The 27,889-nt window shown below is 38.4% G+C and overlaps 3 protein-coding genes across 4 annotated transcripts in view; all 3 read right to left on the reverse strand.

Annotated features, from left to right (window-relative positions):
• ndufv1 (NADH:ubiquinone oxidoreductase core subunit V1) overlaps positions 1-5,011 on the reverse strand; it is a 6,490-nt gene extending 1,479 nt beyond the window's left edge. The window contains exons 1-7 of one of the 2 annotated variants that reach the window (XM_068711143.1): positions 4,952-5,011; positions 3,238-3,347; positions 3,055-3,137; positions 2,637-2,807; positions 1,667-1,850; positions 638-827; positions 187-399 (exon numbers count right to left, since the gene is read on the reverse strand). In XM_068711143.1, coding sequence (XP_068567244.1) covers positions 187-399; positions 638-827; positions 1,667-1,850; positions 2,637-2,807; positions 3,055-3,137; positions 3,238-3,342 — 946 coding nt within the window. In that variant the 5' untranslated portion in view covers positions 3,343-3,347; positions 4,952-5,011. Of the gene's footprint in view, positions 1-186; positions 400-637; positions 828-1,666; positions 1,851-2,636; positions 2,808-3,054; positions 3,138-3,237; positions 3,348-4,925 lie in introns of both variants that reach the window. The other variant, XM_068711144.1, reaches the window with a different exon arrangement.
• A 1,591-nt stretch (positions 5,012-6,602) lies between these two features.
• On the reverse strand, positions 6,603-15,779 carry hcn3 (hyperpolarization activated cyclic nucleotide-gated potassium channel 3). The gene is made up of 7 exons (XM_068710610.1): positions 15,676-15,779; positions 10,973-11,402; positions 10,692-10,853; positions 9,859-10,077; positions 9,167-9,313; positions 7,698-7,938; positions 6,603-6,968 (listed from the first exon to the last, which is right to left on the reverse strand). The coding sequence occupies exons 1-7, from the start codon at positions 15,762-15,764 to the stop codon at positions 6,766-6,768; spliced, it is 1,491 nt and encodes a 496-aa protein (XP_068566711.1). The 5' UTR covers positions 15,765-15,779; the 3' UTR covers positions 6,603-6,765.
• A 2,506-nt stretch (positions 15,780-18,285) lies between these two features.
• Positions 18,286-23,882, reverse strand: LOC137872401 (fibrinogen- and Ig-binding protein-like). The gene is made up of 5 exons (XM_068710611.1): positions 23,781-23,882; positions 23,308-23,626; positions 21,994-22,048; positions 21,773-21,884; positions 18,286-21,685 (listed from the first exon to the last, which is right to left on the reverse strand). The coding sequence occupies exons 2-5, from the start codon at positions 23,602-23,604 to the stop codon at positions 21,661-21,663; spliced, it is 489 nt and encodes a 162-aa protein (XP_068566712.1). The 5' UTR covers positions 23,605-23,626; positions 23,781-23,882; the 3' UTR covers positions 18,286-21,660.
• Positions 23,883-27,889: the final 4,007 nt, after the last annotated feature.

The following is a 27,889-nucleotide window of genomic DNA, read 5'->3' on the forward strand; positions in this document are numbered from 1 at the left end:
AAGTAATTTTCTTCCATTCAGTTGAAAACCCCCTGACTCATGTCATAAAATAACTACAAACAGCTCACTCTACACACCAGTTTCAGACCCACGGTGTTAATAGTAACTCAAAAACATTGCCTCAGTGATATGAGTCAAGTGGGCTCATTGGATGCATTTTGTGACACATTCTTAGCGTCATAGTACCTGCGTGCCTCTCAATGAGGTCTTTCAGAGGGACAGACATCTCCTCCTCTACGGTGCAGGGGTGGTTAACATGGCCAGAGATGTTGAACAGCTTTGTGCCGGAGTTTCTCTCTCTGCCAAAGCCCAGAAACCACGAGCCGCTACGACGACAGATGGTGGGCGCCACGGCTACGGTCTCCACATTGGCAACAGTTGTTGGGCAACCAAACACACCTTTAAGATAGCAGCAGAAGTGCGAAAAGATATTTCAGTGCCACTTTTATTTGGCAGGAATAACAGTTTTGCAGTCGCTCACTGTGTTCAGATCATAATAACTAGTTTAAAAAAAATGTGGTCATTGTGAGAATGCACTGTGGGATACAAGCTAAGAAATAATACGATCAACATTTTCTCCATGTTTGTCAATATTTTGTACGGCCCTCGTAAACCCTCTCTGTGCACCTTAACTCACCCACATCAGCAGGAAATGGGGGCTTCAGACGGGGTTTCCCTTGCTTTCCCTCCAGGGACTCGATAAGAGCAGTCTCCTCTCCACAGATGTACGCTCCAGCACCCCGCATCACAAACACATCAAAGTCAAAACCGGTGCCACAGGAGTCCTTTCCAATGAGCCCTGCAGCATAGGCCTCATTGATAGCCACCTAAGAGCAGATATAGAAAAAACTATTCTTCAACAGGATGAATTACTATAGTATTATACAATCATACGTTGTATTTTCTACAAATCTCCTATTACAGTCATGAGTACTTCGCCTGCACTATGTCAAAATAAACCAGATTAAGACAACACTGCAATGCACTACAATGCAACAATGTAAACAGCATTTTTGGTTAACATGTCATAGTTGTATACCTCATAATGAAATTAAGATTATTTATGTGAGAATGATTTGAAGCACAAATGTGCATAAAAGTGGTTGTGTATTGTTTTTGGATTATATCATGTTGAGGAGTGTCGAAACTAACAGATCTATAAGCAACATATATTAACAGATCAATCAAACAAGACTGATATTTGGAATCAGGTTCGCTGTTATGCCATTAGAGAGACTGACCTATGATTTGAACCGAAAGTTGAACAAGGTGTGAACAATTTGGGAACAATTCCAATTTGTTTTTTAGAAACAAGATATTGATCCACACATAAATAAAGGTTTTTCTCCGTTATATGGTGTTGTATTGGCTGTTCTGCATCTATCGGTGGGTTGGGTGTTTGTCATAAGCATTGTTTGAATTTCACTACAAATTATTACAAAAATGTTCAGATGTTTCAGTGTTATATTCTAAAGCAACTATTGAATCATGAAATAGTATTTACTGATTTCACAGTGAATTGTGTGAATGTTACTGACACGTTACTTTTTTAAGCTACTGAAATGTTTGTTAATTCCCATTTCAATAAATTGACGTGGAACATCCGTGAGACAATGTCCAATTATTTAAAGGTTTATATTTCAGGTTTCATTGTGTTCATAATCACCTGCAGGTTGGACGACTCATTGTAGAACTCTCCTCTGATATAGATATAAGCAGCACGTGCCCCCATGGCCCTCCCAGCCACCAGGCAGCCCTCCACCAGCTTGTGTGGGTCATTCCGCATAATCTCCCTGTCCTTACAGGTACCAGGTTCTCCTTCATCTGCGTTCACCACCAGATACTTTGGCCTAAAGCAAGACATTAGAACTGGGTTAAATAGGTATGGCAAAGTTAATTTTGTCCCAGAGCAGCCACTGTGATGAATGTGTCCAAACAGTCCGAGCAGATGAGACAGCATCCATCCAAATATAGTTTCATGGTTCCAAATAAGATTTCAAAGCCGCTCTAGTCAATTTTGTCAGCTTCAACAAATGTTGATTGCAAGAGACCATGTGAATTCATGTTCAGTGAAAATCCTTAAGAAATTGCATACTCGGACCTTAATGGCTCCTTCTTAATTCCTAGGGATGGTTTATGCTCTGTTTCATGCTCTTAGATGCTTGTGTAAACAAGGAGATGCAATTATGACTTCTGATGACTAGAAGTTCTCTTGAATACCTTTGTTGAATACACTTATTGTAAGTCGCTTTGGATAAAAGCGTCTGCTAAATGACTGTAATGTAATGTAATTAATGAAAAATAAACTTGCAGTCTTTTAGAAAAGATAAATAAAATATCAAGCTTTGGATAAATAAATATGTTAAAAGAATGCAAAATACCGTCTTTGCCAATTGCAAGAATTGGTTACTTTTAATGAATAATAAAAACATTACTGTAAAATGAATTGTCATTTACAATCATAATAACTTTTAAGTTCAGATTCATCACTCCCAATGTGCTAAGAAAAGTTTACACCTACTATTATTATTTTGGAGTACCAGCACAAATACATGGGGCAAATTAAGGAAACTGGACATTCTTCACTGTTGGAAAAAAGAGCAGAAGCGTGTGCGTCCGTCTGTATCCTCACTGACCTGCCATCGCTGGGCTTGTTCATGAAGCTCCACTTCATGCCTGTGGGGAAACCAGCTCCGCCTCTCCCGCGTAGGCCAGAAACCTTGATCTCATTGAGGATCCAGTCAACTCCATTCAAAAGGATCTCCTTAGTTTTGTACCAGTCGCCACGCTTCAATGCCCCCTTCAGCCTGAAGCACAAACATGAGAGGAGGAGGATTGTGTTCTGTTTTTTTTAAATAAATTATTTATAACATTTCAATCTGTCTCCAATCTGTCAGGTCAAAGGCATGTATGACTGTAATTCTTCTTTAACTGTTCTTTTCTTTAACTGCTCGGCACATTCTTTTCTATTGTGTGAGGATCAATAGAATCAATATGGATATAATGTTTCAGATTTTACAGAGCCCATAAGAATAAGCTGGTAAGGGGTGTTACCTCCAGTCATGGCGCCCATAAAGGTTTGTGAAAATTCTGTCCTCATCTGCCAGAGGCCCAAATGTTGTTTTCTTAGGAGCACTCTGAGCAATAGAGACAAACACATAATCAGTGTCTACATCTTAACCATATTTTTTACAATTTACATTATAGTTGTTTTTTTTCAAAATACAGGCCAGGTACCTGAGCTGTGCTGTTGAATCGAGTGATAGCAGTCACTCCACCTTGACTGACAGCAGCTGGAGCACGGGTCACCCCACACACCACAGCTCGAGACAGAGACAGCATCCTTCCTGCAAAGAGGAGAGACAAATCAAACAGATAGTTAAAGTTGCTTTCGTTTAACAAGAAAATGTTGGATAATCACAGTTAGGGCTGCAAAATGATTATTTTCACGATTGATTAATTTGCTGATTATGTTTGACAATCACATTTTCCCAGAGTCCAAGGTGACATCTTGGAATGTCTTGTTTTGCATGATCAATAGTCCTAAACCCAAAGGTGTTTAGTTTACAATGATATAAAACAAAGAAAAGAAGCAAATCCTCCCATTGGAGCGGCTACAACCAGAGAATGTTTGACAGTTTTGATTAAAAAAAAAGAAAACTTGACAACCAAAATAGTTATTTTCAACAAATTGACAAACTATTGCAGTTCTATTCACACAATAATTGTTAAACATAGCACAATAAAATGTGTTTCCTTTGTAATCCTAGAAGTTAACGCAGAAAAGAAAGACATCAATATTTATAATATCAAGTATCTTCTACACTAAACAATTCTACAATAAAGTGTTATTATTAAAAACATATTTATCACGTTTATGGCAAGGGTATTGTACCTCAGCACTTTCTTAAACACCTTAACATTGACAAACTGTGAAGGACTGAAACTAGGCATCAAATTATGTTGTTTAATTCTTAATTTTGTTTAAATATTTGTTGATCCAAAAGTTCCTGATTTAAGCTAAAATATTTCTTATTTTAGGCAAAGTGCTTGTCAATCGCCAATATTCAAAACAAAATTTTGGTTTCTTTTACTAAATGAAAAAAGATTTTGTACAAAAACATATTTCTCAAATAAGGTATGAATAATTTTGGTTTCAAACTCAGGTATCAAGACTAGTACAGAAAAACAAAACTGAAGAGTGCTAGCTGAAAATAGCCCAATGGACTCATCAACCAGAACATTAGTTATATATGTCACATTCCATGGCTCTATCAAATGACAATACACATTAGTCATATTACAGGAGTCATGTTGTAAAAACAACATTTTGTCAGCTTTTTCATATCATTAAGCTAGTAGGAGCTGCATCTAATCAACAGACTTTGAGTGAAAGCAGATGCTGGTTCTATTTCAACAAAAGTTACTAACACTAGATTAACTTTATTTATTTTTGGTGATGACCAATAGACATTTTAATAAACGTTTGCTTGGCATTGCAATAGCTTTGCAAGAGATCTTGTGTAACTTGTTATGAGGCGTTGTTATGTCAGAGGTAACGTTATTGAGAGAAGTTAGCTAACGAAGGTGAGGGCGAGAGCCACACAACACTCCCAGCTGTAATATTACAGATAAACACACTTTTATAAAAATGTAATAATCATGGATAACGTTACAACTAAACTATTTTACCTCGCTTAAAGAGCACACCTGAGCCCCATGCAGATATAGCTAACGTTAGCTACTGCTAGCCTGGCACTACGCTAAGTCAGCTAGCGGTTAACCTTGTAATGTCAGAATAACATCAGCGGATTCACGACGTAGCATCCAGATATCACAATGACAAAACATGAATGAACTCGTTTATAACAGCCTTAATGGAAGCTGCATTAAAAGCAATTAAATGATCAACGGGTTTGACTTACGTTAGCAAACAACTGGCGCTGCTTACCTTGTCTAACGACGTCCCGAGTTTATGAAACACTGGCAGGAAGTGAAGAACAGACAGCCGGAAGCTGTCGTCAACAACACAGCAGCAGCGCTGTGGAGGCTTCTTTGAACGTTTTGGTTGCACACTATGCTGACTATGAATCGCCCTCTTTGCATTTAAGAAAAAACTATTTCATAACAACAGTTTACCCTCACTGAAGGTCAGTCTGTAAGTGTATGTTTAGAAGTACTGATACAGTACCTGTGTGACGTTACTTCAATTTAGTGCTGATGATTACTGTATATACTTCAACTCGAGTAGTTACATTTCAGAGGGAAATATTGTACTTTTTCACTCCATTTGAGAGCAATACTTACTTATCACTTTTCAAAAATAAGACTTTAAATATTCAACATATAAGGCCGGCTTATATATCATAATGCTATATGTCATACATTTATAAATATATATATATAAAACAAAACTATATATATACTGTATATATGAAAGTGACCATTCTACAAGGTGATATCTATTGCGTTTACTGGTGTTGGGGTGTGTGTATGTGTATGTACAAACTGTAGACTAAAAAAACATTATATTCATGTTTAAAGGGTATAAATATATGTATTTACATTACATCAGTATGAGGATCATTCATCAGAAAGTTTAAATGAAATTTAACAAATTCATGTGACTGCATTCTCACTTTACATTGCTGTAAAATGGAGGACATTTGATAAACGATGGCTTTTTTCTCTGCATCAAAATTACCTGGAAAATAAATTCTCTGTATGAATAAATACAGTCCAACAGCACAAATATACAAGATATGTTTTTTTTGTCTGATAATAAGTTGACGGCTCAGTTAAGCTGACTTAAAATGATTTATTATTATAAAATAAATATACTATTAATGTAATTAATAATACATTGTTTATATATATTTGACAAATATTATATTCTTTTAAAGCCAAATGTTTGTTTGCATATTAATTGCCAGCAGATAATTAAAACGGATACAAGTGTGACTCAAAAGGAAAGTCAGTAACTTAAGTCCATGTGTGGAAAGAAATCAAAGTAATACTGGACACTGAATTGGAGATTAAAAAGGTAATTTTTTTTAGATTACCTCTTCAAGTTTCAGTACTATTGAATGTGTCCATTTAAACAATGATGCATAACTGTGTACAATCTGTCTCTGTACAGTTGGAGTTATTACATCACAGCAGCTTATCCTCAGTGAACATTGGTATTAAACCGTGACTTGATGCAACCTTCATCCGAATCAGTGCTACATTTAGCCATGCGATGTGTAGCCCAGCTGGTGCTCCTGCGCTCGTATAAATGATGTGATGGATTATGAAACTGCAGTGCCAAAAAGCATACAGGCAACTGAAAATAAGTATTATTACAGCAGTATTTACATTTGTAAAAGCTAGTGTTGCCAATGGTAAAAAGCACATGTATCACCAAAGTTGCTGAAGAAACTAGAAAATTTAGATTTTTTTCATTCATGGGATTTGTAAATGACACAATGAATACAACATTAAATGTATACAAAGATCTAACACAAAATTAGATTTCAGCTAACGGCTTGAGATCCAAGTAACAAAACAAAATCAACTGAAGGTGCACTATTTTCAACCAAGTGCAGCAATAATGTGTAAATAAATAAAACTGAGGTTCTATATCCATCATTGAGCACTAAAGTAAACTGCAATTAGTCAAATTTACAACAAAGGCTTCTTTGTTATGTGGTCAAGGTCAGTCAGAGCATAACAAATATCCTCCACATTTCTGGCAGGCGTCTCTCTTCATTGGTACTGAGGAAGTCACTCATTTGGTGGAGGCTGATAACTGGGTCTGCGAGCCACCCGGCCCAGTCGGTCCACAGCCGCACTCTCAAACGCCCTCCTCATTAGAGGATGCTCCTCCAGGACCTCGTTGAAACTGTCCACGCTCAGGGAGTAAAGGCGACAGTAGGTTTCAGCCCTCACGGTGGCTGTGCGTCGTCCTTGGGTTAGCAGGCAGATCTCTGAACCAAGGAAGAGAGAGTCAGTTTGACCTTTAAAGCAATAGTTCAATGTATTGGAAAATCTTTCGCTTTCCAAGAAACAGATGAATGAACTACTCTCATGTCTGTACAGTAATTACGAAGCTATATCCAGCAGCTGGCTCGCTCAGCTAAGCATAATGGACCGAGCTAGGCTATCTGTTTCCCCCTGTTTCCCCTCTTTGTGCTAAGCTACGCTAACCGGCTGCTGACTCTAGAGTACAGATACGAAAGTGGTATCAATCTTCTCATCTAACAATAATTAAGAAAGCAAATAAGCTTAACTCGTAAAATGTCAAATTATTAGGTCTTCCAAGAAGGTAAACTAGATATATTTGGCTTTGAGACTGTTGGTTAAACGAAACAAGCAACTAGAAGACGTCAGCTTGGGTTTTTGGGAAATTGTGATGGGTCTTTTTTTGTAAAGTATTTTTTAAACATTTCTAAGCCAAACAATTGATCAGTTAATTATGAAAATGGTTGTCAGATTAATCAATAATCGATAAAATAATTGGATGTTGCAATCTTAGATTCAAGGCAGTGTCTGGATGATAAAATGATGTACACATGAGCAATACATTTGTATAGCAAGTGCAGAGAAAGTGAAAAGGGGTCAGCAACAGCTTTAGCAACAGGAGAGGAAACACATCCATCCTCTTAACAATTTGATGGGAAACTTTTTGAAGGTTAAATGATTCACAAATGATTTACCTCCAAAATATGCTCCATCGTTGAGCGTAATCTCTTTACTGCCACGTGGGATGACAGTGACACTGCCGTGTTGGATGAAGTACATTTTCCGACCCAGCGTTCCTTCTCGTATAATAAGGTCCGCAGGTTGGAAGACTTCGAAGCGCAGCTTGGTCAGGATCACTGTCACAAAATGAGGATCGGTGTTGGCAAACAGTGGCATGTTGGCTACAAGCCCACGGCAGTTATAGCTGACAATCTCCTGCATAATGGAAAGAGTGGAGAGAGAATACATTGAGATAAGTGATGCTGAGACATTTTCTAAGTTATCGTGTTATCCTTTTATTACATTCAGTTGTTCAAATGAATGATTCTGAGCTCATTTTATTGAGAAAGTAAACACATTTATTGATGCTCTTATTGTGTGACACGTTTTGTAGATCTGAAACTGAAGCTGATGTTTGGTCAATCAATTGATTAATCAAATAGAAAATTAATGATCCACTGTTTTGATACAGATTAGCTGCTTCTCTGTGTTATTCGATAATAAACAAAATATATGAGGGTTTTGTTTGGCCAAAACAAGGCTAGGACCGCAGGTAATGATTGTTCTCATGGTAGATTAATGTTCAGACTTTTTTTTGACTAATCGCTTGGTCTACAAAACTTGAAACTTTTTTAAATGTCTTGTTTTGTCTGACCAACAGTCCAAAACCCAAAGATTCAAGTTAATGGCATTTATGACAAAGAGAAGCAGAAAATCCTCACATTGGGAAGCTGAAACCTAAAAATCTGCAGCTATTGTCGACTATCTAATCAATGAATTATCTAATAATCAGCTCACATTTGAAAATGTCCCCTTTGGCTTAAGAATATTTTGATGGGCAAAACACCATTGATCGATTTATAAAAAAAAATATAAAATAAACATAAACATTGGAATATTATTGTGATATTGAATAATTGATGGACAAAAAATGAATCCTAACTTTTTAGATATACAATCATTTCCACGAGGTAACCGTGACTAAGTGGAGAGCAGGGCCGCCTTTCAATCAGAGGGTCGGCGGTTCGATCCCCAGCTCCTGCTCTACTAGTCTCATGTCAATGTGTCCTTGAGCAAGACACTTAACCCCAAAATTGCTCCCGTAGCTGCGTCTGCAGTGTGTAGATAGATACTGAATTGTAAGTCGCTTTGGATAAAAGCGTCTGCTAAATGACAGTAATGTAACGTAATTTCAGCTATTTTCAAGCAAGAAATGTGAAAAATTGGTAAACAATCCTGCTACTCCAATGAGAGGATACGTTACTTTTATATCATTGTAAACTGAATATCTTCATGTTTTTGGACTCAGATTAATCAATATATTGCTTTTGAACTTATCTTTCAGGCTTAAAGTTGCATCTGTGTGGGCATGTCTCGATAAAGAGAGACATGGAGAGAAAGCAAGAGACAGAAAGTCAAATGGATGGTCTCATGAATAACACACCTCCTTCAGCGGATCACTGAGCTCTCCAAGGATGCTGTCCTCATCGAACATCTTGCCTTGGAATCGCTGCTCGTAATAATCATGGATCCTCTGTCTTACGTCCGCCGGCAGTTTATGGAACGACATGTACTGCTCCACTTGCTTATACTGAAATCATTTGTACAAAACACATGGACATTTGACCTTCATGAGGATACAATTGGAATTCCACAGAGCTGATGTCAGATGTCACATCTAGACACATTTTCTACCATGTGTTTGCTGAATTATTCCTAAATACAATAAATACGCATTTATTATATTTGTTTTGTATTTTTTTCCATTTTTAAGTGGATTACAAACTCATTTGTAATGGGCATTAGCGAACAGCGATCCAAAACAATGGTGCCATCATTTGTCCATCATCCGTTCTGCTTTATCTTGTGAAAATCCCCTGGAAAGGGTCAGAGTCAGGCCACAAAATCCATTAGATAATATAAATATTCTCTAGGCATTTGGCACAATTTCCACGAATAAAGTATGAGCAAGTAAGCCTATGATATAAAACATGGCTGTGATATTAAACCTTGCAGCCAGAATGACATTAGCATCCACGTGAAGCTATTCGGACATATCGTGCACAAAACAAATGAAGCTGAAGGTCAAAATGTTTGAGTTTGTTAATCTTTTGCAGACAGTGCAGAGGTGATTACCTTCTCTTGATACTGGCGATGTGATGCATCCAAGGACTGAACCAGGTTAGTTGCATGACCAAGAAACATGGCGTAGCAGGTGGCCCCCACGACCATACTGATCATGGTGAGCCAAACGTCAGTCAGGCCTTCTGGAGGGTGGGCACCGTATCCTATACACAGCATGTGACTCATGGCCATAAAGAGGGCGTAGGAGTACTGTAGGTGCCATGTAGTATTCTGGGAAGGACAGAGTAAACAACGAAGGGAGTGTTGTCGTGAGAAAATATACTTTACATGGCTATAGCCACATGAATGCAGCATAAGTGATGTTTTTACAGTAACATTATTTTACAGATAAAGGTCACCAAATTATTTCCTAGAAGTTTCCCTGGAATTAATGCAATTTGGTATTCATTATAGGAAAAATAAATGCAGTTTTCAACTGGTGCACTTGTAATTAAAGAAATAGTTTAACATTTGGGGAAATACAATTATTCACTTGACGAGAGTTAGGTGAGACGATTAAAACCACTCTAATATCTGAGAGGGACTTCAATCTCCTCATTCAAACTATTCCATTAATTTAATCAAATGAATTGCCAATGAAACCTAAATAGTCTTTTAGTCATTGCGCAACAGGTCAGCTGAATAAGCAAAATTGTAACTGGCAAGCATACAATTCCACATATATTACGTTTTGGATTATGGTGAAACATATTTATTTGGTTTAAATTAAACAGTTTTTTAAAGTAAAAACCTATTTTCCCAATAAATTGAGATAGATTTTTTTCCAGGTTAACATATTTTTATAAAACATGCATGTAAGTATGTATTAATGAACGTGTACTCACCACCATGTTGTTTTTGGATACCCAGCAGTCTGGGGGGAAGTCTTGCAGCATAGGCACCATGAAGGTCAGGCAGCCATCCCAGTGGCACAACAGCAGCATCATACCAATCAAGTTGACTATGCGCACAGCAGCGCTGGCCAGGTCATAAGTCATGTGGAAAATCTGAGAGAGAGGAGGTTGTATGGAAGAAAGAAACCAACATTAAACTGGACAAAAGTAGAATTTCTGATGTGTACTGTTCTGTATGCCATCATGAGCTTTATCTCTCATCCTCCCTTTACCTCCTCCCACTGGTGAATGTAGCGAATGAGGCGAGACAGTCTGAGAAGACGCAGCAGACTGAGGATCTTGGTGAAGCGCACGATGCGCAGGGCGCGGGCGGTGCGGTACACGTCAGACGAGTCCTGCAGGGACTCCAGGTCTACAACAAGGAAGATGTAGTCAACGGGGATGGAGGAGATGAAGTCCACTAGGAACCAGGTGCGGAGGTAATGCATGCGGATATCTTTGGGGTCCAGGATGATGTGGCTGTCCTCTACCGGGATGCCTGTGCGGAAATTGAAAACCAGGTCCATGAGGAAGAGAGTGTCAGACAGGACGTTGAAGGTGATCCAGGGCCCGGTGTTCTGGTCTTCAAAGAAGGTGATTCCCCATGGCAAAATGACCAGATTACTCATCATCAACAGGAGCATCACGATGTCCCAGTAAAACCTGGATAGAACAGGAGTGGTGGGAGTTTGAGGTTGTGCAGATGTAAAGCTGTGAGCATTTTATGTACAACTAAACCCCAAAACTGTTTCCACTATTGTTGTACAGTGATCCAGATACATCCAGTGTCCCCTTTTTGCTCCTTAATAAAATAATATGGTTTCTTGCTGTTTAAAGCTGTTTTAGTGCTCTGAGAATCCTATTGAGGACCTTTGAATTGTTCTTAAATGTATAAATAAATGATAATATTCAAAGAAAATTTGAGGGAAACTAATAAAAGAAACAATCAAATATTTATATTTATATCTAAGTCTGTCTTTTGCAGGCTAACAGAAATGCAGTCCTGCATAAAATTAGAAGATTCAAAATAAAAAAATATATAGTGTAGAAATTGTTATGGTGATAGATAGATACTTTATTAATCCCGCAAGGGGAAATTTGTGCGCTACTGCAGCATTATGATACAGGTAAGCAATCAAAATGTTATATTTATGTGTGCTACATAATGTGCTAACTTTACAAATAAATCAAGCAAATTTAAAATTCAATGAAAGCGCTGTAAACACAGGAACAAGTTCTCTTACTGGCTCATGCATGGAAGTGCTCTTGGTTACATGTGTGAACGGATATGAGCGAATTCTGGTAATAATGGTGATTGTCAAGTTGATTGTGCGACCCAAACTTCTTTGGGTTCAGAGTTCAGGAGAGGCCCGGGGAGCTTTTCGGGAGGTTAAAAGCCTTATCCCTGCAGGCTTATAGTAAAATCTGTTCATATAATGAGTGAATTAATTGTTATGGAGTCTATTGGTGTCACCCAGACAGTGTTTGTTTTGTTGCAGCTGCTCCAGAGTGTCTTACAGTATTGCCTAAATAGAGAAACATCAGTGACATACAGTAAAGTCTGTTACATGCATTATGTGCTTTTAGTAAAGAGGTGGAGCCAAGAGAGGTCTAGCTTAGTTTACTTACCGTAGTTGTCTATGCAGTAACCGCAACTTTTCTGTTTGAATATGAATTAAAAAAACAATATATAATTAGTGAGCTTTAGAGGTGCTGTTAAGCTATTTCTTCTGCCTGTGGACACAGCCAGCCAAAAGCAAAGCTAGTCACCTCTTAGATCTGGTTCCATACTTACCTGACAGATTGGTGTTGATCTTCTAATCTATAATACTAAGAAGAAAGCGAATAAGTCCAAATCTATTCCTTTAAGTATAGTATAGTATAGTATAGTATTAGCTATCAAGTGAAGTTATCCAATAAATAGTGTACCATCAACGGAAAGTGAGCCGTACTCTCATAACAAGCTGCTGTCACAGGAGGAACCCCTTCTCATCAAAAATGAATGGTGTTTACCTCAGCGAGCTCAATATTAAGACATGGAAGAAAAGACAAACGTCATTCCCACTGGAAGTGTCTGATAGGCTGTCTGCTGCTTTTAGGATGTTGAAGCCCAGATATCTGCGCTGCACATAGCTTCAGTCATCCCTGTCTGCTTCGTGTCATACATACTCGTTATACACCACAAGTACACGGTTTGGCTTTCCTTACATGTTGTTTCCATCACAAATCAATCACCTTGGGTGTCTCTCTCCCTCTCTCTCTCTCTCTCTCTCTCTCTCTCGCTCTCTCTCTCTCTCTCTCTCATGACAGAGGCACAGTAACAAAAAATGAACCAGACTATTTTTGACGACCGTCACTCGGCAGTGATCACAAAATGAACCCTGTGAGAAAATGATTGTGTTCTTTAGCCGGTCAGAGCAGAGACACAGGAAGGCATAGATTAGTTCCCTATTCTCATTCATGTTTATCCCTCCATCTATCCATGTCGCCTGTGTCTACACGCTGGTTTACATGACTACTTATCATCTCCTCTCATGTTGCAGCAGATTAGTGGTTGCTTGCTGCTAATAATGCCACTAAAGACTCTGGACGCCATTACGGCTGTTTACATGAAGCATGTGAGAGGCAGAGTTAATTCTGCTGTATGAAAACCTTTTAGACGTTTTAGCTATTAATAAAAGCGGGAGTGGAACAGGAATAGGAATGTGGTTTTATAAAAGCATTTTATGTTGAATCTAAATCCAGGATTGAGTATTACTATAACTATTACATAATTAATAAATGTTCTGACAAAATAGAGAAAAGAAATCTGGGATCTGCAGCTGTCGCAAGACTGAAATAAACCCGTCCAATCATTTCCTTTGGCCCAAATTAAATGATTAGACGGCCTACCTGCCTCTCCACCTGCCTGCATGGGCGCACTCTGCCTCTGCACTCACTCATTGTGCGTCACCGGAGTCTTCCACAAGCTTGACAGCTGTGAGTACAATTAGTTCAATATTATATGTTTACATTCATAATGATAATTTTGAGGGAGAGGCTTCGGAGAGAGGTTTGAAAGGACCATAGACAAGTGGAAGTAGTTACCGTGACATCGCCCATTGGTTTGTGGACTGCTGTTTTAAAGCCTTGAGGTCGGCATTTTGGCCGTCACTATCTTGGCATTTGGCTGTCGTCATCTTGGGCTTTTTGCAATGAGAGAGTGGAGCAAAGTACATCCAAACACTAAATAAGACATTTTTAGGGGACCAGAATGGTTCAATTAACTTTCATGAACTGAAAACAAACTGTGAAAGGGTTAAAGTTGTAGGATGAAAACAACTACAACTTCCAGGATGGACAACGCCTCAAAGCATCCCCTGTTCTATTGTCTATTTTACTCTAAATGGGACCATCATTTACGAAATGAACATCATGCTGTATTGAAGAAGACTTGAAACTAGAAACTCATGTTTACCATGTTTAATGAGATAATAAATCAAGTGAGAAGTAGGGTCATTTTCTCATAGACTTCTATACGATCACACTTCTTAGTAGAGGAGTAGAGTAGAGGAGTCGCCCCCTGATGGCCATTAGAAATAATTCAAGTTAAAGGTACTTCTACATTGGCTTAACTTATCAGACTCTGTGGTTGCTGCCTAGCAGGAATGGGCTGACAGTGTTGCCGACTTGGCAACTTTCTCGCAAGATTTAGCAACTTTTGAAGCTTGTGCTGCTCACTACATTCATTGTAAAAGAGTTGTTCAACACTGGGCAGGCTTTTCGGTTGGATCATTTAAAAAATCTAAAATTTCTCAAGATTACCAACGCTAACTTTAAAGTTGGTACAGACATTCATGTTTTGCAGAGGATGAAGCCCAGTGACTTTGGAGAGCCCCTGACTTTAAGTTCAGATAGTTTTGTTGACAAAACTGTATAAAACAATAAGGGAGGAGATAAAGATTTGACAAGAGGCCTGGTGGTGAAAACATGTACCATATAATGTGATCGCAACGCCACTTTTGGATATCAGTGAAGGACCTTTGTTGCATGTCATTCTGCCTTTAAATTCCAACTTTAAATTGGATTCGAAATAAAAAATTAAACCAGCTATCCAACCTTAACCACTAAACAGAAAAGCTGTAACCACAAATGTGCTATTCCAACTCATCCATTAAAAAGGGGAAGTTGGAGCATAAGGTTTAAGGAGAGCAGGCCTCCGGTAATCCCCCCCTCAGCTGTCTGTGTATTATTGCATAATAGAGCAAGATTGGAATTATAGGGATTCTTATAGGCAATAATCCCTCTGCACGGGTTTATCCTCTCTGTCTGGCGTAGGCCTGGTGTTTAAAAATTGTTTGAATTTGATTGCGGCTATTATTAGGGACCACACATACGGATTGCTTGGGGCATCGCTGCTAAGATGTCGCTCCACCACAAAAGCTGAATGATCTGACAAATCCTCCAAAAGTGAGGCTAAACTAGAGAAAAACATCATTGGATGTTTTTCAAATGGAATATATTGGATCACTTAAATTACTGGGATCAATGAATGTAGTTCTACCTCCTCATCAGCAGGGAGAAAGGGAGTTACCAGTGGTATCATTAATCCAGATGATCTTGTCCTATATACTGTATCACTAATCAAATCCCTTCATCGCCTTATCATGTGAGACTGACCCTGACATCAGCTGCTGTCCTGCAGTCTGTCTTTGAAAAATTGGATGTCAGCACCTTCACAGGCTGTTTGGTTGGATGTAAACTGGATACGTTCAAGGGAAGATTGAGAAAGATTAACGACTAATTGGGGAATCTTGTTTTGGCAAAAGGTTACTGACTTGTGTTTTCACCCATTTTGCATGTTGTGTTCATGTTAATGTAGAAATAATGGGGGCAAACATTCTGAAATAAAAAGGAAACCGAGGTTAGGAAACTCTGAAGATAACCTCATTATTACCTGAAATCACTGTAAGGGTGGATGATCCACACTCCAAAGCTCTTGACCCTGGCCTGCTCAGCAGCAACACCCTTATGGCTGCCGAACATGCGCAGGGAGAACTTGTTGACCCCGGGCTGCAGCAATGACCTAAACTTCTTCTGGAAGTAGGTGGACTGGTCCGATGAGGGTTTTGTGTCGTCGCTGCCTCCTTCACCCTCCTCATTGGTTTCCAGCAGGCCATCTGGATCTGCCGTAAAGTCGTCATTGTGAGTCTGAACCAAGGAGAAGAGCGTCTTGGTCACATCGGCCCTCTTCTCTGCCTTTGGGGAGGGGGTACCGGGGGGGGTCGTCCTCTGGGAGCCACTTCTCCACCTTGAGAAGCGGAGGCTGCTCCAGCTGCGGTACCTGGATGTCTCCGGTTTGTGAGATGGGCTCTCACTGATGTTTCTCTGGTCCTCAATACTCCTGGAGAGGCTGTTCATTTTCATACTTTGCACTTTAAACTGGGCACGGCAAAGTGGGCTCTATTTCCCTGTGACTTGGCTTGTAGGGGCCTGGTTGTAAAGTTCACTTACTAATAAAGTAAACTGCAGCTGCCATTTTCATTTGATGCATTCTTTTAGTGTTAACTTCCTTCACAAAATATAAAATAAAAAAACTTTTCTGAAATACTTTTAGGCAGGCTGTAAAAATAAAATAGCATGCAGGTACTGAGATTAAAAATATAAAACATTGACACCACAGCAACTAAAAAACACTTTTAGCTCTCTACAGATTAGCAAATACACATTGCAAATCTCCAAATCGTATATAATAGAAACACTGTCTTTCTCAAATCCAGAAAAAGTTGCAGCCATTAAAAAAAGTACTTCCCTGTGATTTGTAGAATGAATCCTCCGCCCCGTAAAAATAAAAACTTCAGCCTCAGATGTATAGTGTCCGTCTTTGTTAGACCGGACGCAAACTGACAGAGAGGCTTCAGTAGCCTTCAATAATCGGCTTGTTGGCATAACTGCGTTCACTCGCCACTCACCACTTACCTCTCTCCTCCCAGCAGAGGAAGGGCCCTCCCTCCTCGAGGACGAGTCCCGGGTGGTGATGCGGCTGCAGGTCTTGTTGCGCAGTCAGAACGGAGAGGCTCCAGGTCAGCAGCAAAGACAAAGCTATGAATTAAACCACAGCGCCTTCATACCTGCTAGAAATATATTGTCACCCTCGATATTCATTTCATATTCGATATAAATGTTTGATTTGAAATATATTGACTACTTTCAATTGTCACATTTCAAAGTACTATGACAAAGGTTTTAGTTTTAACTTATTAATATCGGCACAACAAGCGTTAAAAATCTCTTTATAGTTGATTTACAGACTCAATGAATCAAAGAGTTCCATATTTTATATTTATTTTATGAGATCGATACTCTCATGTCGGTCCACGAACGGTCATAGCATAACGGCTGGAAATAGGTGGACAAATAAGTGGACACAGCTAGCCTGGCTCAGTGCAAAGAGGTAACGCCTTCCAGCACATCTTAAAATGATGTTTAATTACACCTGTTTATTCAGCTTCTAGAACTCAACGTGCTCAGTACTGCCCTCAAGACCTTCTCTCTCCTGGTGTCTTCCTGTCTGTGAGCAGGTCAGTCGTCATTATATCGACCCCTTGTGGGCTTTTAGATCACATTTCACCATTGTTGGTCCATGTCCTCTCTGAAGTTGCAGGTCTCGTGTTCACCTTTACACCTGTGACCCCCCAAACAGGCACACTTGAGAAGCCACAATTACTGGAAGTCCTGCAGCTAGTGTTGGTGTTTTGTGTACCATGCACAAAGTTAATCAGTAAACAACAACTTCCCTCTGGATAAATACAGTTGATCTTAACTAAAGCTCACTGATTAACATGTTAAAGTAATCAAAGTAAGTAGCTTCATGTAGTTGTTTCCCCATCTGATGTAAAATGAACCTTTAACTGTTTGACAAAATTCTAACATTTTCACACACATGGTATAATTATATAATGTATATAATATTACCATGTGTTTGAAACTGACGCCAAAGAGACAGAAAAAAAGATAAAGAACATGGTCTTTTATTTTTATTGTTAATATCTGATGACTCTCAGGCACTGAGAAACTGGGGTCCTGTGACATATTAAAGATTTTTTTCACAAGATGTTTGAAAACAATTGTGCGTCAGAAGGATGATTTTTCTCACACTTTTCAGAAAAGATTAATTGTTCTTTTATAATTTAAGATAATTCTTGTGCTTCTTAATTTAATTTACATAATTTAATTGAGATTGTTTGAGGTGTTGACAGCATTAAACATAAGACTAAAAATCACCTTTTTAGCTTGGCTTTTACATTTTTTTGCAGTTGCTTTGGTACATTTCTTGAATTGTAGTTAACATTTGCAAAACAGTAAGTGCGTTTCTCGAAACAATTCGTACAAATGGCACCAAACAATGGATCACCAGCAAAAGCCTGTAACTTGTAAAGCCTGTAACTTGAAACGGAGTAGTGTGGATGTAGCACTCAAAGTCAACATTTGTGTCAGTGAACTTGTCAGTGACAATCAGCCCTAGTATCATTGTTCACAAACAAGATAGTCAAAATGCTTAGCCATGTTGTCAAGGTAACAGTGACATTTGTTTTTATTTAGCAATATATATTGGATTTCCATTACATTTGTTTGCAGCACATGCTGGAAATGAAAGTGTATACAAGCATAGGGCAGCGGCATCATTCAAATTATTTGAAAGTATTTAGTATTTTCTGATATATACTATGGTTTTAATGACAATAATGAATAAATGCACATGGCTGCACTTTCTGTGGGGCATTTATATATGTCAAATATACAAAGTTACACATTACTGTATGTGGGAGATAGATTGACTGGACAGGATTCACATTTACGTCTGTAATTTGTTGACAGATCATGTCATTGCCAAGGAAAAAGAACAAGAGTAGACTGTTTACAGCACTGCATAACACCAAGGGAGAAAAAATAAACTAGACATGTAAACAACTGAAGGTTAATGAGATGCACCTCTGAGGTATTTTAGAGAACTGGCTGATCATTCATTGGTCAAGGCTTTCGCATTCCCCTCCATTAGTGAAAGTCAAGATTAACCTGAGAGCAATTAATCAAGACATTCACAAAAAAGGTCTAATAGAAATGTAAATGTCTAAGACTGTTCAACAGAGAACCTGTATTATACATTTTGATCAATTGATAATGTAGGAAACAGCAGACAATGTCATGAATGTGCTAAATCGTTTGCAATTTGTGAGAAATAGAAATAGTTTTCATGATGTGCAGTGACTAGATGATGTGGATGTTGAACTAGTAGTTTAGATAAAGTAGTTTAAATTCTGATCTGAGAAAAGTACCACAGAGAAAAACTGTAATTTGAATGTTTTATGGCCATTGTTTGAATTGTATTCAATTATTCTTCACTTGTTTGGGCTGTTTTTACTATCTTTTATCGTTCTTATATTTTATTGTTTCCCTTCTCTGTCATGTGCATACGTCTCCGATTGTTTTACTGGTTATATTTGTGCTGCTTTATTATGACAGTCACATTTAAAGCATATCAAAGTGTAATAACTTGTATGAAAAGAGGCTGTACAAATACAGTTCGATCATCGCAAAGCTGAATACATGTCTGTTTATCTTGACTCATACAAAGTTGATGTTTGGAGAAAACTGTTTTTTACGAGGAAAAGACATTAGTGCAATGTGTGCAAATAATTGATTTTATTAAATACCACAATTAACAAAGCAATGTCATGATGACAGTGTTTGTATTGTAAAGGGGTTTCATACATCAGTACATCATACATCCTTAATCTTCTTCAGACTTCTTGGTGATGTGGGAACCGCTTGGTTTTAAAATGTGTTTTATTAGCATTAAATAAAGCTTCTGACCTGTGGCTCTCAGTCAGAAGCAAGACGGTGGGTCAATAAATTGTCGTATTTTATATAAATCTCCGAAAATGTAATTTGAAGATGGCATAGATAATGAAAACTGGTACAGGAACATTTGCTGTCATCATTGCTTGTTTCATTCGCTAGTTTTCTTGCTAGCTGGCAGTTGTACTAGTTTGCACTGTGAGACGGTAATCAGGGGAAAATGACAATACAGCTCTCTTTAAAAAAAATAGGTAGTCATGACATGTAAAAACACCAATGTTTGTTAATCAATACGCTGATTTTCTTAGTTTCATCTCCATTGAGTTTTTAACAGAATGCAGTTTATTAATAAACGTGAGGCCCTCTAGTGGCCACATGTACCTTCAACACTAGTGTCAAGATAGACAAGATAATATAGTAACATTTCCGGTAATTACTTTCAATATAAAACTTTAACGGTAAACGTGAGTTTTTGCGTGGTGACCGTGTTTAATGATTCTCACAGCTGTTAAGGTAGCATTTTGATTTGCATTGAGAGAAATACAGAACATCTGCCCATAAGCTGTTTGTTATTGACGTATTTTTATGGCCGTTTTCAGAGTCATTCTTTTTTCAGTTAACAAACATACACTTGATGCATGATACTTGCAAATTGGGAAAAGATTTTGCTAAATTTCCGCTCTCACAGGATGGAGTTTATCATCTACTTTATGAAAACAGGCGGCCACCACGCAACGTTTTATATATATATATATGTTTTGTTTTGCAACAAAGCTAACGGTTGTAGTGTAAGAAAGTAATCCATTTATAACTACACAACTGAGCTGTTAATGTAAAACTATTTATTTTGAAAGTGTATACCGGAAGCAATCAAATGCTATCATTTCTGTATATGCAATTGAAGAATTGAGAGTTGGCAAAAGAGCAATGCTAGCTGCATACTGCCATCTAGTGGTCACATTGCGTTACTATATGATGTGCCTTGTGTTAAGACAGACACAATTACACAGGGCCTTTTCCGGTAAGCACTTTCGAATTAAATGCAGAGATAGCTCTAGTTACACCAGAGGGCAGTGTCTACGCGTGATTGTATTCTATGGGCTATAAATGCTGTTTTTAAACATAAACTCTAACAAGAGCTGAAGCAGACACAATAGCATACTAACAGTTTTGGTGGACACAAGTGTTAAATCTTTTTTGTATACCATATATGTTCACAGCATTATAGTTAGAATTGATATAATAAAAACTCTTAAGGTTTGTTAATCAACCTACTCTGTTAATAGTTTTGACAAATCATGAGTTTTTATGCCCTCTTGTGGCCGCAATGACTAACTACAACAGCACTAATGTCAAAGCAGACATAATTGTATAGTTGTACTTCCTGTCAACGATGTTAAAATAAAAGCATTTTGAACTGTTTCTCCGTGTCCCGTGATGCCTGGCGGTATGACGTATCATTCCTTTACTAACAGAAGTGATTGCTTGAAAAATTATCTAATGATGTGGGAATATACAACATATATTATAAATGAAGCATTTCCCCACTCATTTGAAGCAGCCAAGAGTGTTTTAATGTGTTTTATTAGCATTAAATGGAGCTGTAAATGGAGCTTCTGACCTGTGCCTCTCAGTCGGTGAGTCAATAAATTGTCGTATTTTATATAAATCTCCGAAAATGTAATTTGAAGATGACATAGATAATAAAAACGGGTATAGGAACATTTGCTGTCATCATTGCTTGTTTCATTCGCTAGTTTTCTTGCTAGCTGGCAGTTGTACTAGTTTGTACTGTAAGACGGTAATCAGGGAAAAATGACAATACAACTGTCTTTAATTTTTTGTTGTTGTCATAATATAAAAACGTAAAGACGTAAAAACACTAAAGTTTGTTAATCAATACGCTGATTTTCTCAGTTTATTAATAATCGTGAGGCCCTCTAGTGGCCACAACTTGTACCTTCACCAATAGTGTCAAGTTAGACAACATAACGACACTTTCGGTAATCACTTTCAATATAAAACTTTAACGGTAAACGTTGTTGAGAGTTGAGATCTTACTCTATCTTCTTCAGGCGAGAGGTTAAGCTTTGGTGCCACACGATGTCCTAAAAGACAGAATTATACTGTATTAATATCATTCAACTATTTATGCTCTATTTTCCACAAATGTCTGATTGTTACTTGTGACTTACTTAGCTTTTTCCTCAGTCTTCACATAATCACATATTGGCCTGTACCCTATCGTTTGTGCTTTCAGTTTCGTAATCTCTTGTTTCCAGGCGTCAGACTCTGCTTTTAGAGATGCTTAGCGTCAAAAAAAAGAGAAGAGAAGGAACAATTTAGAATCAAACAGTAATTCTTGTATTTCACCACATGATGGCACTCACAGCTGAAAATTATCTGTGTGTCATACCGTCAGTCTCTGGGAGTTCCTTCTCCTTGGCGGCCAGCTCGTCTGCTGCTGTTTTCTACAATAGTGTGGGAGAAATGTCAGTCAATGTGACATGGAAGTTGTGTTCCATAAACACTGAATATTTACTTGTGAGTCTTTATACACTACAATTACATCCAACCTCTAAGACTGGTGGGCTCTAACAGGAGGGTGTGTTCCCGACCGAGGCCCCTACTTCCCTTGCTCGGACCTCAGACATCTTTGAATTTGACTTTCATTCTGATCTGAACTACACGTCTGCAAAGTTTTCTGAAGGCATCTGGCACGGTTGCTATCGCAATGACAACATCTGTCCACAGATATGAAACATAAGCCACTTCTGTTGTTGCTCTCGCTACAGTCGGTGTGTCTCCATGACTACATTTTGACATGATGACAACAAACACTCACAAAGTGAAAACAATTCCAGCATGAAGTCCTGTATTCAAAATCCTGCTTAAGTAAAATAATATTCAATTTAATTTACTATTTAAAGTACTTGCTCTGCAGAAAAGTGTACCACATGAGTGATATATTATTCAATATTGCATAGTTAATACTGACTGATGCATCAATGTATTTACTGTTATAGGGGTCTGAGGTGAAGTTGGTTTTACAGGGTCACATGATGGATTTGAAGGGTTGTCGGATGTTTAATGGGGCAGAAAAGGCTTTTTAAAAAATGTTCTTGAAATATTGGAAAATTTGATTTCTGTTTTTTAAATGAAATTATCTAAGACCTTTAGAGAGTAAATGGAACTGCTTACAACTCATAGTCATCTGAAACACGACAGATAAAGTGACATAAAAGTGAACTACCAACTACCTTCAAATTTTACTTAATTAAAGGAAGAGTGTGCAGAATTTAGGGGGCTTTATTGGTAGAAATGGACTATAATATTAATAAGTATGTATCCTTTAGTGTATAATCACCTGAAAATAAGAATTGTGGTGTTTTCGTTTCCTTAGATGAGACGTTTACATATATCTACATACGGAGCAGGTCCTCTTCAAGGAGCCGGCAAACCAAACCTGACACTGGCTCTAGATAGAGCCATTTAAGTTTTTGTGCAGGCTACCGTCATTCTCCTTGTCACACAGGAAAAGTGTCAAACAAATGTGTGCAAGCTAAGCGAGAGGATTTGTTTTCCTAGACTACGTCCTGTTCTGCAGCATTTTTCTAGCAACACACAACCACAGTCATGTCACCATGCCACTTTTTTTTTTTTTTTTTTTTTTTGAGGAGCAGAAAGACAGATGCTGAAGCAGAAACAGCAAAAAAAAAAAACTTTTCACCTTTCCTGCTTGACAGACGTCAATTTCTGTTTTGGTCTTCTCCATGTCTCGGCTGGTTTTGGCCACCTCAGCCTCCAGATGCTCCACTACGTTTTTCTCCTGAGTCAGCAGCTTTTCCAACGTGACTTTAGAGGTATCTAAGTTTGATTGTTCATTTCCGAGTCTCTCCAACTCAATTGGCAGCTTTTCTATTTCCCTGTACAGATTGGTCAACAATTGTTGTTGACTCAGAATAATCATCAGCAGTGCCATGGACACCAAAATGGATAAAATGGCCACAAGCCCCTGAGCCCTCATTGAAGCTGTTTGGGTTTTTGTACTGTGGAAAGATTGAAAACAACGAGAGAGATAAGCATACCTGCAGAAGCAGGGATAACATGTTTCACAGTGTTCAGTCCAGCTTCTAATCAATAAGAGTGTGATAACAGACATCAGTTAAACTTCCTACACGCTGAGTCATATTTCCATCTTACCTTCCTTTCTGTAGTCCACTTCAGATCGTGCTTTCATCTATTTACACACAGATTGTGTGTCTCTTTACAGCAAACAATCAAATTGTCCTTCAATAACTGCCAGTGTCGGTTCATGCTCTTCCCACTTTTTGCCCCGCCCTGTTTCTCAACAGACCAGTTCTCTGCTTGACTTTCACACTGCAAACAAGTCGAGTAACTCACACTGTTGTGTTCTAAAGAAAGAAGCTGATGGCTGATTGGAGCAATTGTTCACATCTGTAATAATACTGGAGGGTTGTGGGTGAATCAAATTCAGTTTCAATTGGAACTGTTTTAGTGATAAAATAATTAACTCAGTGTCTTCAAAAGGTAAACATGAACTGTGTGTGTGTTTCTTACTACAACAAGGGGAACAGGGTAAGTAGTCCGCACACAGCTTCGGAGATCTCTTCCGGTAGTGATTCATTTTCTGAAATCTCCGGTTACACGATAGGCCATGCCTCTTTCTAAAGATGGGCCTCCCAGCCACGAGAGAGTGGTGGTCATTCAAGTGGATGACATCAGGTTTGACGTTTGTACATTAACACCTATGGAAAAAAATAATGCAAGCTAATATTTCTCCAGTTATTCAAGCTGTTCAACCTGTCCTACAAAATTGGGCAAAAATAAATGTATCTTTATTAGGTAGGATTAATTAGGTTAAGAGGATCATCTCATCAAGATTTATTATATTTCATTCATGCTTCCTTTAACTTTTCCACACAACCATTTGAAATTAGAGTTATACATGGGCAGTCAAAAAAACAAATCAAGCTTTAATCATACTAAAGTAGACGAGGGCTCACCAGTTGATACAAGCTAGTCCATATCTTACCCCTAAAACCTCTATCTATATGTAGAACAAAAAAATAATTATATGCAAGAAAACGGCTATGTGGGAGAAATAGGCCACATCTGGAATCCTCCTTCTGGGTGACTTGGTTCAGGAAAATGGTATGAGGTCTTTTGATGACATGGTGAATATAATAGTATTATAGTCACAAAGACTTTTTTTGATTTTTTTTATAGATCAGGAATTGTACTCTGTTCAAAAGAAAAAGTAATTATAAACCCTGACTAGGATTTAGAAGTTGTTCCACATAACTTGGCATGAAAAAGGCAGCACTTCCAAGTTCTATGGGTTTATTCGAGATGTACAATTTGCCCGAAAGATATAGGTAAAAACATTGCAAAAGACAAATGGAAAGTTTTTTTGCCTCTTGGCAATCTTGTTCATGTGAAGCTCAATCTAAACTTATTCAGTATAAACTGTTCAATAGAAGCTACTGGACCCAAAGTCAATTAGTCAGACTAAATATACGGTGACATCAGTTAGAGATGAGAGAAAGAAGCTTGTACTGTTTCTGTGACAAATATTTGTCTATGGGAGGATGTTATTACTCTCCAAAATAAACTGTTTCAATAACAGTTGATTAAATCTCCAGTTTTATTTATTGCGTATCACTGTGAATGAACGAAAGAGGTCTGTCTGGCTACAACAACAGGATGTAGAATAGTATTGAGTCTGTAAATCATCGAGTCCATGTTTAAGGAATCGATTGATAATGACAAAACAACCACATTACAACAAGTTACAGTTGGGGGATTTTTTTCAGGGGAGCTTTTTTAGCAGCTTCAGATAGTCTTTTTAATATATTCACAAAGAGTTTGCACTCAATAAGAAAAACTCAGATTAGATCCCTATAGTGGTATGCTACTTGTTCAGCGGTAGGTACCTATCCCTATAGTGGTATGCTACTGTTGTTCAGCGGTAGGTACCTATCCCTAGAGTGATATGCTACTGTTGTTCAGTGGTAGGTACCTATCCCTAGAGTGATATGCTACTGTTGTTCAGCGGTAGGTACCTATCCCTAGAGTGATATGCTACTGTTGTTCAGCGGTAGGTACCCATCCCTAGAGTGATATGCTACTGTTGTTCAGTGGTAGGTATCTATCCCTAGAGTGGTATGCTACTGTTGTTCAGCGGTAGTTACATATCCCTAGAGTGATATGCTACTGTTGTTCAGCGGTAGGTACATATCCCTAGAGTGATATGCTACTGTTGTTCAGTGGTAGGTACCCATCCCTAGAGTGGTATGCTACTGTTGTTCAGCGGTAGGTATCTATCCCTAGAGTGATATGCTACTGTTGTTCAGTGGTAGGTATCTATCCCTAGAGTGGTATGCTACTGTTGTTCAGCGGTAGGTATCTATCCCTAGAGTGGTATGCTACTGTTGTTCAGTGGTAGGTATCTATCCCTAGAGTGATATGCTACTGTTGTTCAGTGGTAGGTATCTATCCCTAGAGTGGTATGCTACTGTTGTTCAGTGGTAGGTATCTATCCCTAGAGTGATATGCTACTGTTGTTCAGCGGTAGGTATCTATCCCTAGAGTGGTATGCTACTGTTGTTCAGTGGTAGGTACCCATCCCTAGAGTGGTATGCTACTGTTGTTCAGCGGTAGGTATCTATCCCTAGAGTGGTATGCTACTGTTGTTCAGTGGTAGGTACCTATCCCTAGAGTGGTATGTCAGTACTTTTCCAATGGCACACTGTTTGATGAAGGCAGGTTCCGCTTGAAAGTGGTAGTCCACTGTCAGACAGGCACATCAGTGCTGTCTCTTTATGCATATGCACATTTAATGTAAATGTTTTGATTTTTTTTAACTTTATTGACAAAGTAGCACAACACAGCGTCTTAAATAAAGCAATGTATCCATTTTATCTCGTCCATTTTCTTGTTCGGATATATAAAAGGCTTTTTAAATGACAATCAAGTAATTTAATATTTGCTGATGTGCCCTGAAACTGATATTATGGCCAGTGTATGAATGTGTATATATACACAGTATATACTATATATCATACCACTGATATGAATGGCATACCACTCTGATTCAACGGCATATACCACTAATATTAACTTTCAAGCGGCACCTGCCTTCAGGAAACGGTGTGCCGACTGCAGTGTCTGGCTGGTGTCACGACCCGGCTCTAAAGGCCATAACATGAGGGAGAGAAGACGAGTTAAAAGCAATAAATACATATTTATTTAAGGAACCAATAACTAAACTAACAATCCAAAACAAAACAGCAGCCAGGTCCTCCAGACAGGAGGCAGGGAGGAGAGGAGAGGAGCCACCCAGCCAAAGAAGAGGGGCAGCCTTTATAGCTGGGACAAAACCAGGCTTAGGTGTCGCCCATCAGTGGCCAGTTAACATCCTGAAAGACAAACTGAGGAGAAAACAGGACACAGACCCCTGGTGGAAGGGAGGGGTCGTCACACTGGTATCCTCAATCTCTGATGACGAGTGACTGTAAAACAAACAAAATACAAAATTTAGAAACACAATGTTCTGAACTTCAGGAAAGTTTTATGACATCCAGGATAAACACTTACAAGAAGCATTAAGTGTGAAACTGTGGGTTCGCATGTGCCTCACACTTTGTTAACATATCAGTGCAAGTCTTTGCAAAAAGCTAATAAAACAATAGCATACAGTTTAAATGAACAGACTTGTGATGAGCTGATCACGTTAAGTGAAGAAATGAAGCTAAGACAATGGACTAACGTTCAACAGTGAAATTAGTTTGATCTGTTTAATAATAGCACAAGTAAACACAAGTTAGGTTACTAACGTTACATCTTAACACTGTAAATGGTGATTAACTTTATTTATGTTGACCTCAGCTCCTCGGTTGATCTCAACATGGCTCCAAAGTCACGTTCAGGAGCAGTCGGTCACATCTTGTCACTCAAAAGTGACTTGTAGGCAATGAGCAGTTTGAATAATACAAATATTCTATCGTCATTACAGACACATTAACCTACAACAGACAGTACGATGTAGATGGATCGTGACTCACTAAACTTGTATAGAGAGGCGTGTATCCACCACTTCACAAAGAATACTGTATTATGCTGATAAATTACAGTAGTCTGCTGTTGTGGTTAATTGACGGCATTAACTGTTAATTTACATGCGAGGGACAAACATTTAACTGTATGTTAAGGTATTATGAAATACTGTAAGATACCGTTGAAAATCCACAGTAAATTTCCAGCAATTCATTACAGTGCTGGTGTAGCTT

This window comes from Cebidichthys violaceus, unplaced genomic scaffold (assembly GCF_023349555.1).
Source record: "Cebidichthys violaceus isolate CVI_PGR_0920_01 unplaced genomic scaffold, fCebVio1.0.p SCAF_16, whole genome shotgun sequence".
NCBI classification, from domain to species: Eukaryota; Metazoa; Chordata; class Actinopteri; order Perciformes; family Stichaeidae; genus Cebidichthys; species Cebidichthys violaceus.

Coding starts and splice junctions, on each gene's coding strand:
- hcn3 (XM_068710610.1), bottom strand. CDS start 15,764: ATGTTCGGCAGCCATAAGGGTGTTGCTGCTGAGCAGGCCAGGGTCAAG. Junction 11,403..15,675: donor CACCCTTACAGTGATTTCAG/GTAATAATGAGG, acceptor TGTTCTATCCAG/GTTTTACTGGGACATCGTGA. Junction 9,314..9,858: donor ATCGCCAGTATCAAGAGAAG/GTAATCACCTCT, acceptor AAATGATTTCAG/TATAAGCAAGTGGAGCAGTA.
- LOC137872401 (XM_068710611.1), bottom strand. CDS start 23,604: ATGAGGGCTCAGGGGCTTGTGGCCATTTTATCCATTTTGGTGTCCATG. Junction 22,049..23,307: donor ACGTCTGTCAAGCAGGAAAG/GTGAAAAGTTTT, acceptor ACACTATTGTAG/AAAACAGCAGCAGACGAGCT. Junction 21,686..21,772: donor AAGACTGAGGAAAAAGCTAA/GTAAGTCACAAG, acceptor TCTGTCTTTTAG/GACATCGTGTGGCACCAAAG.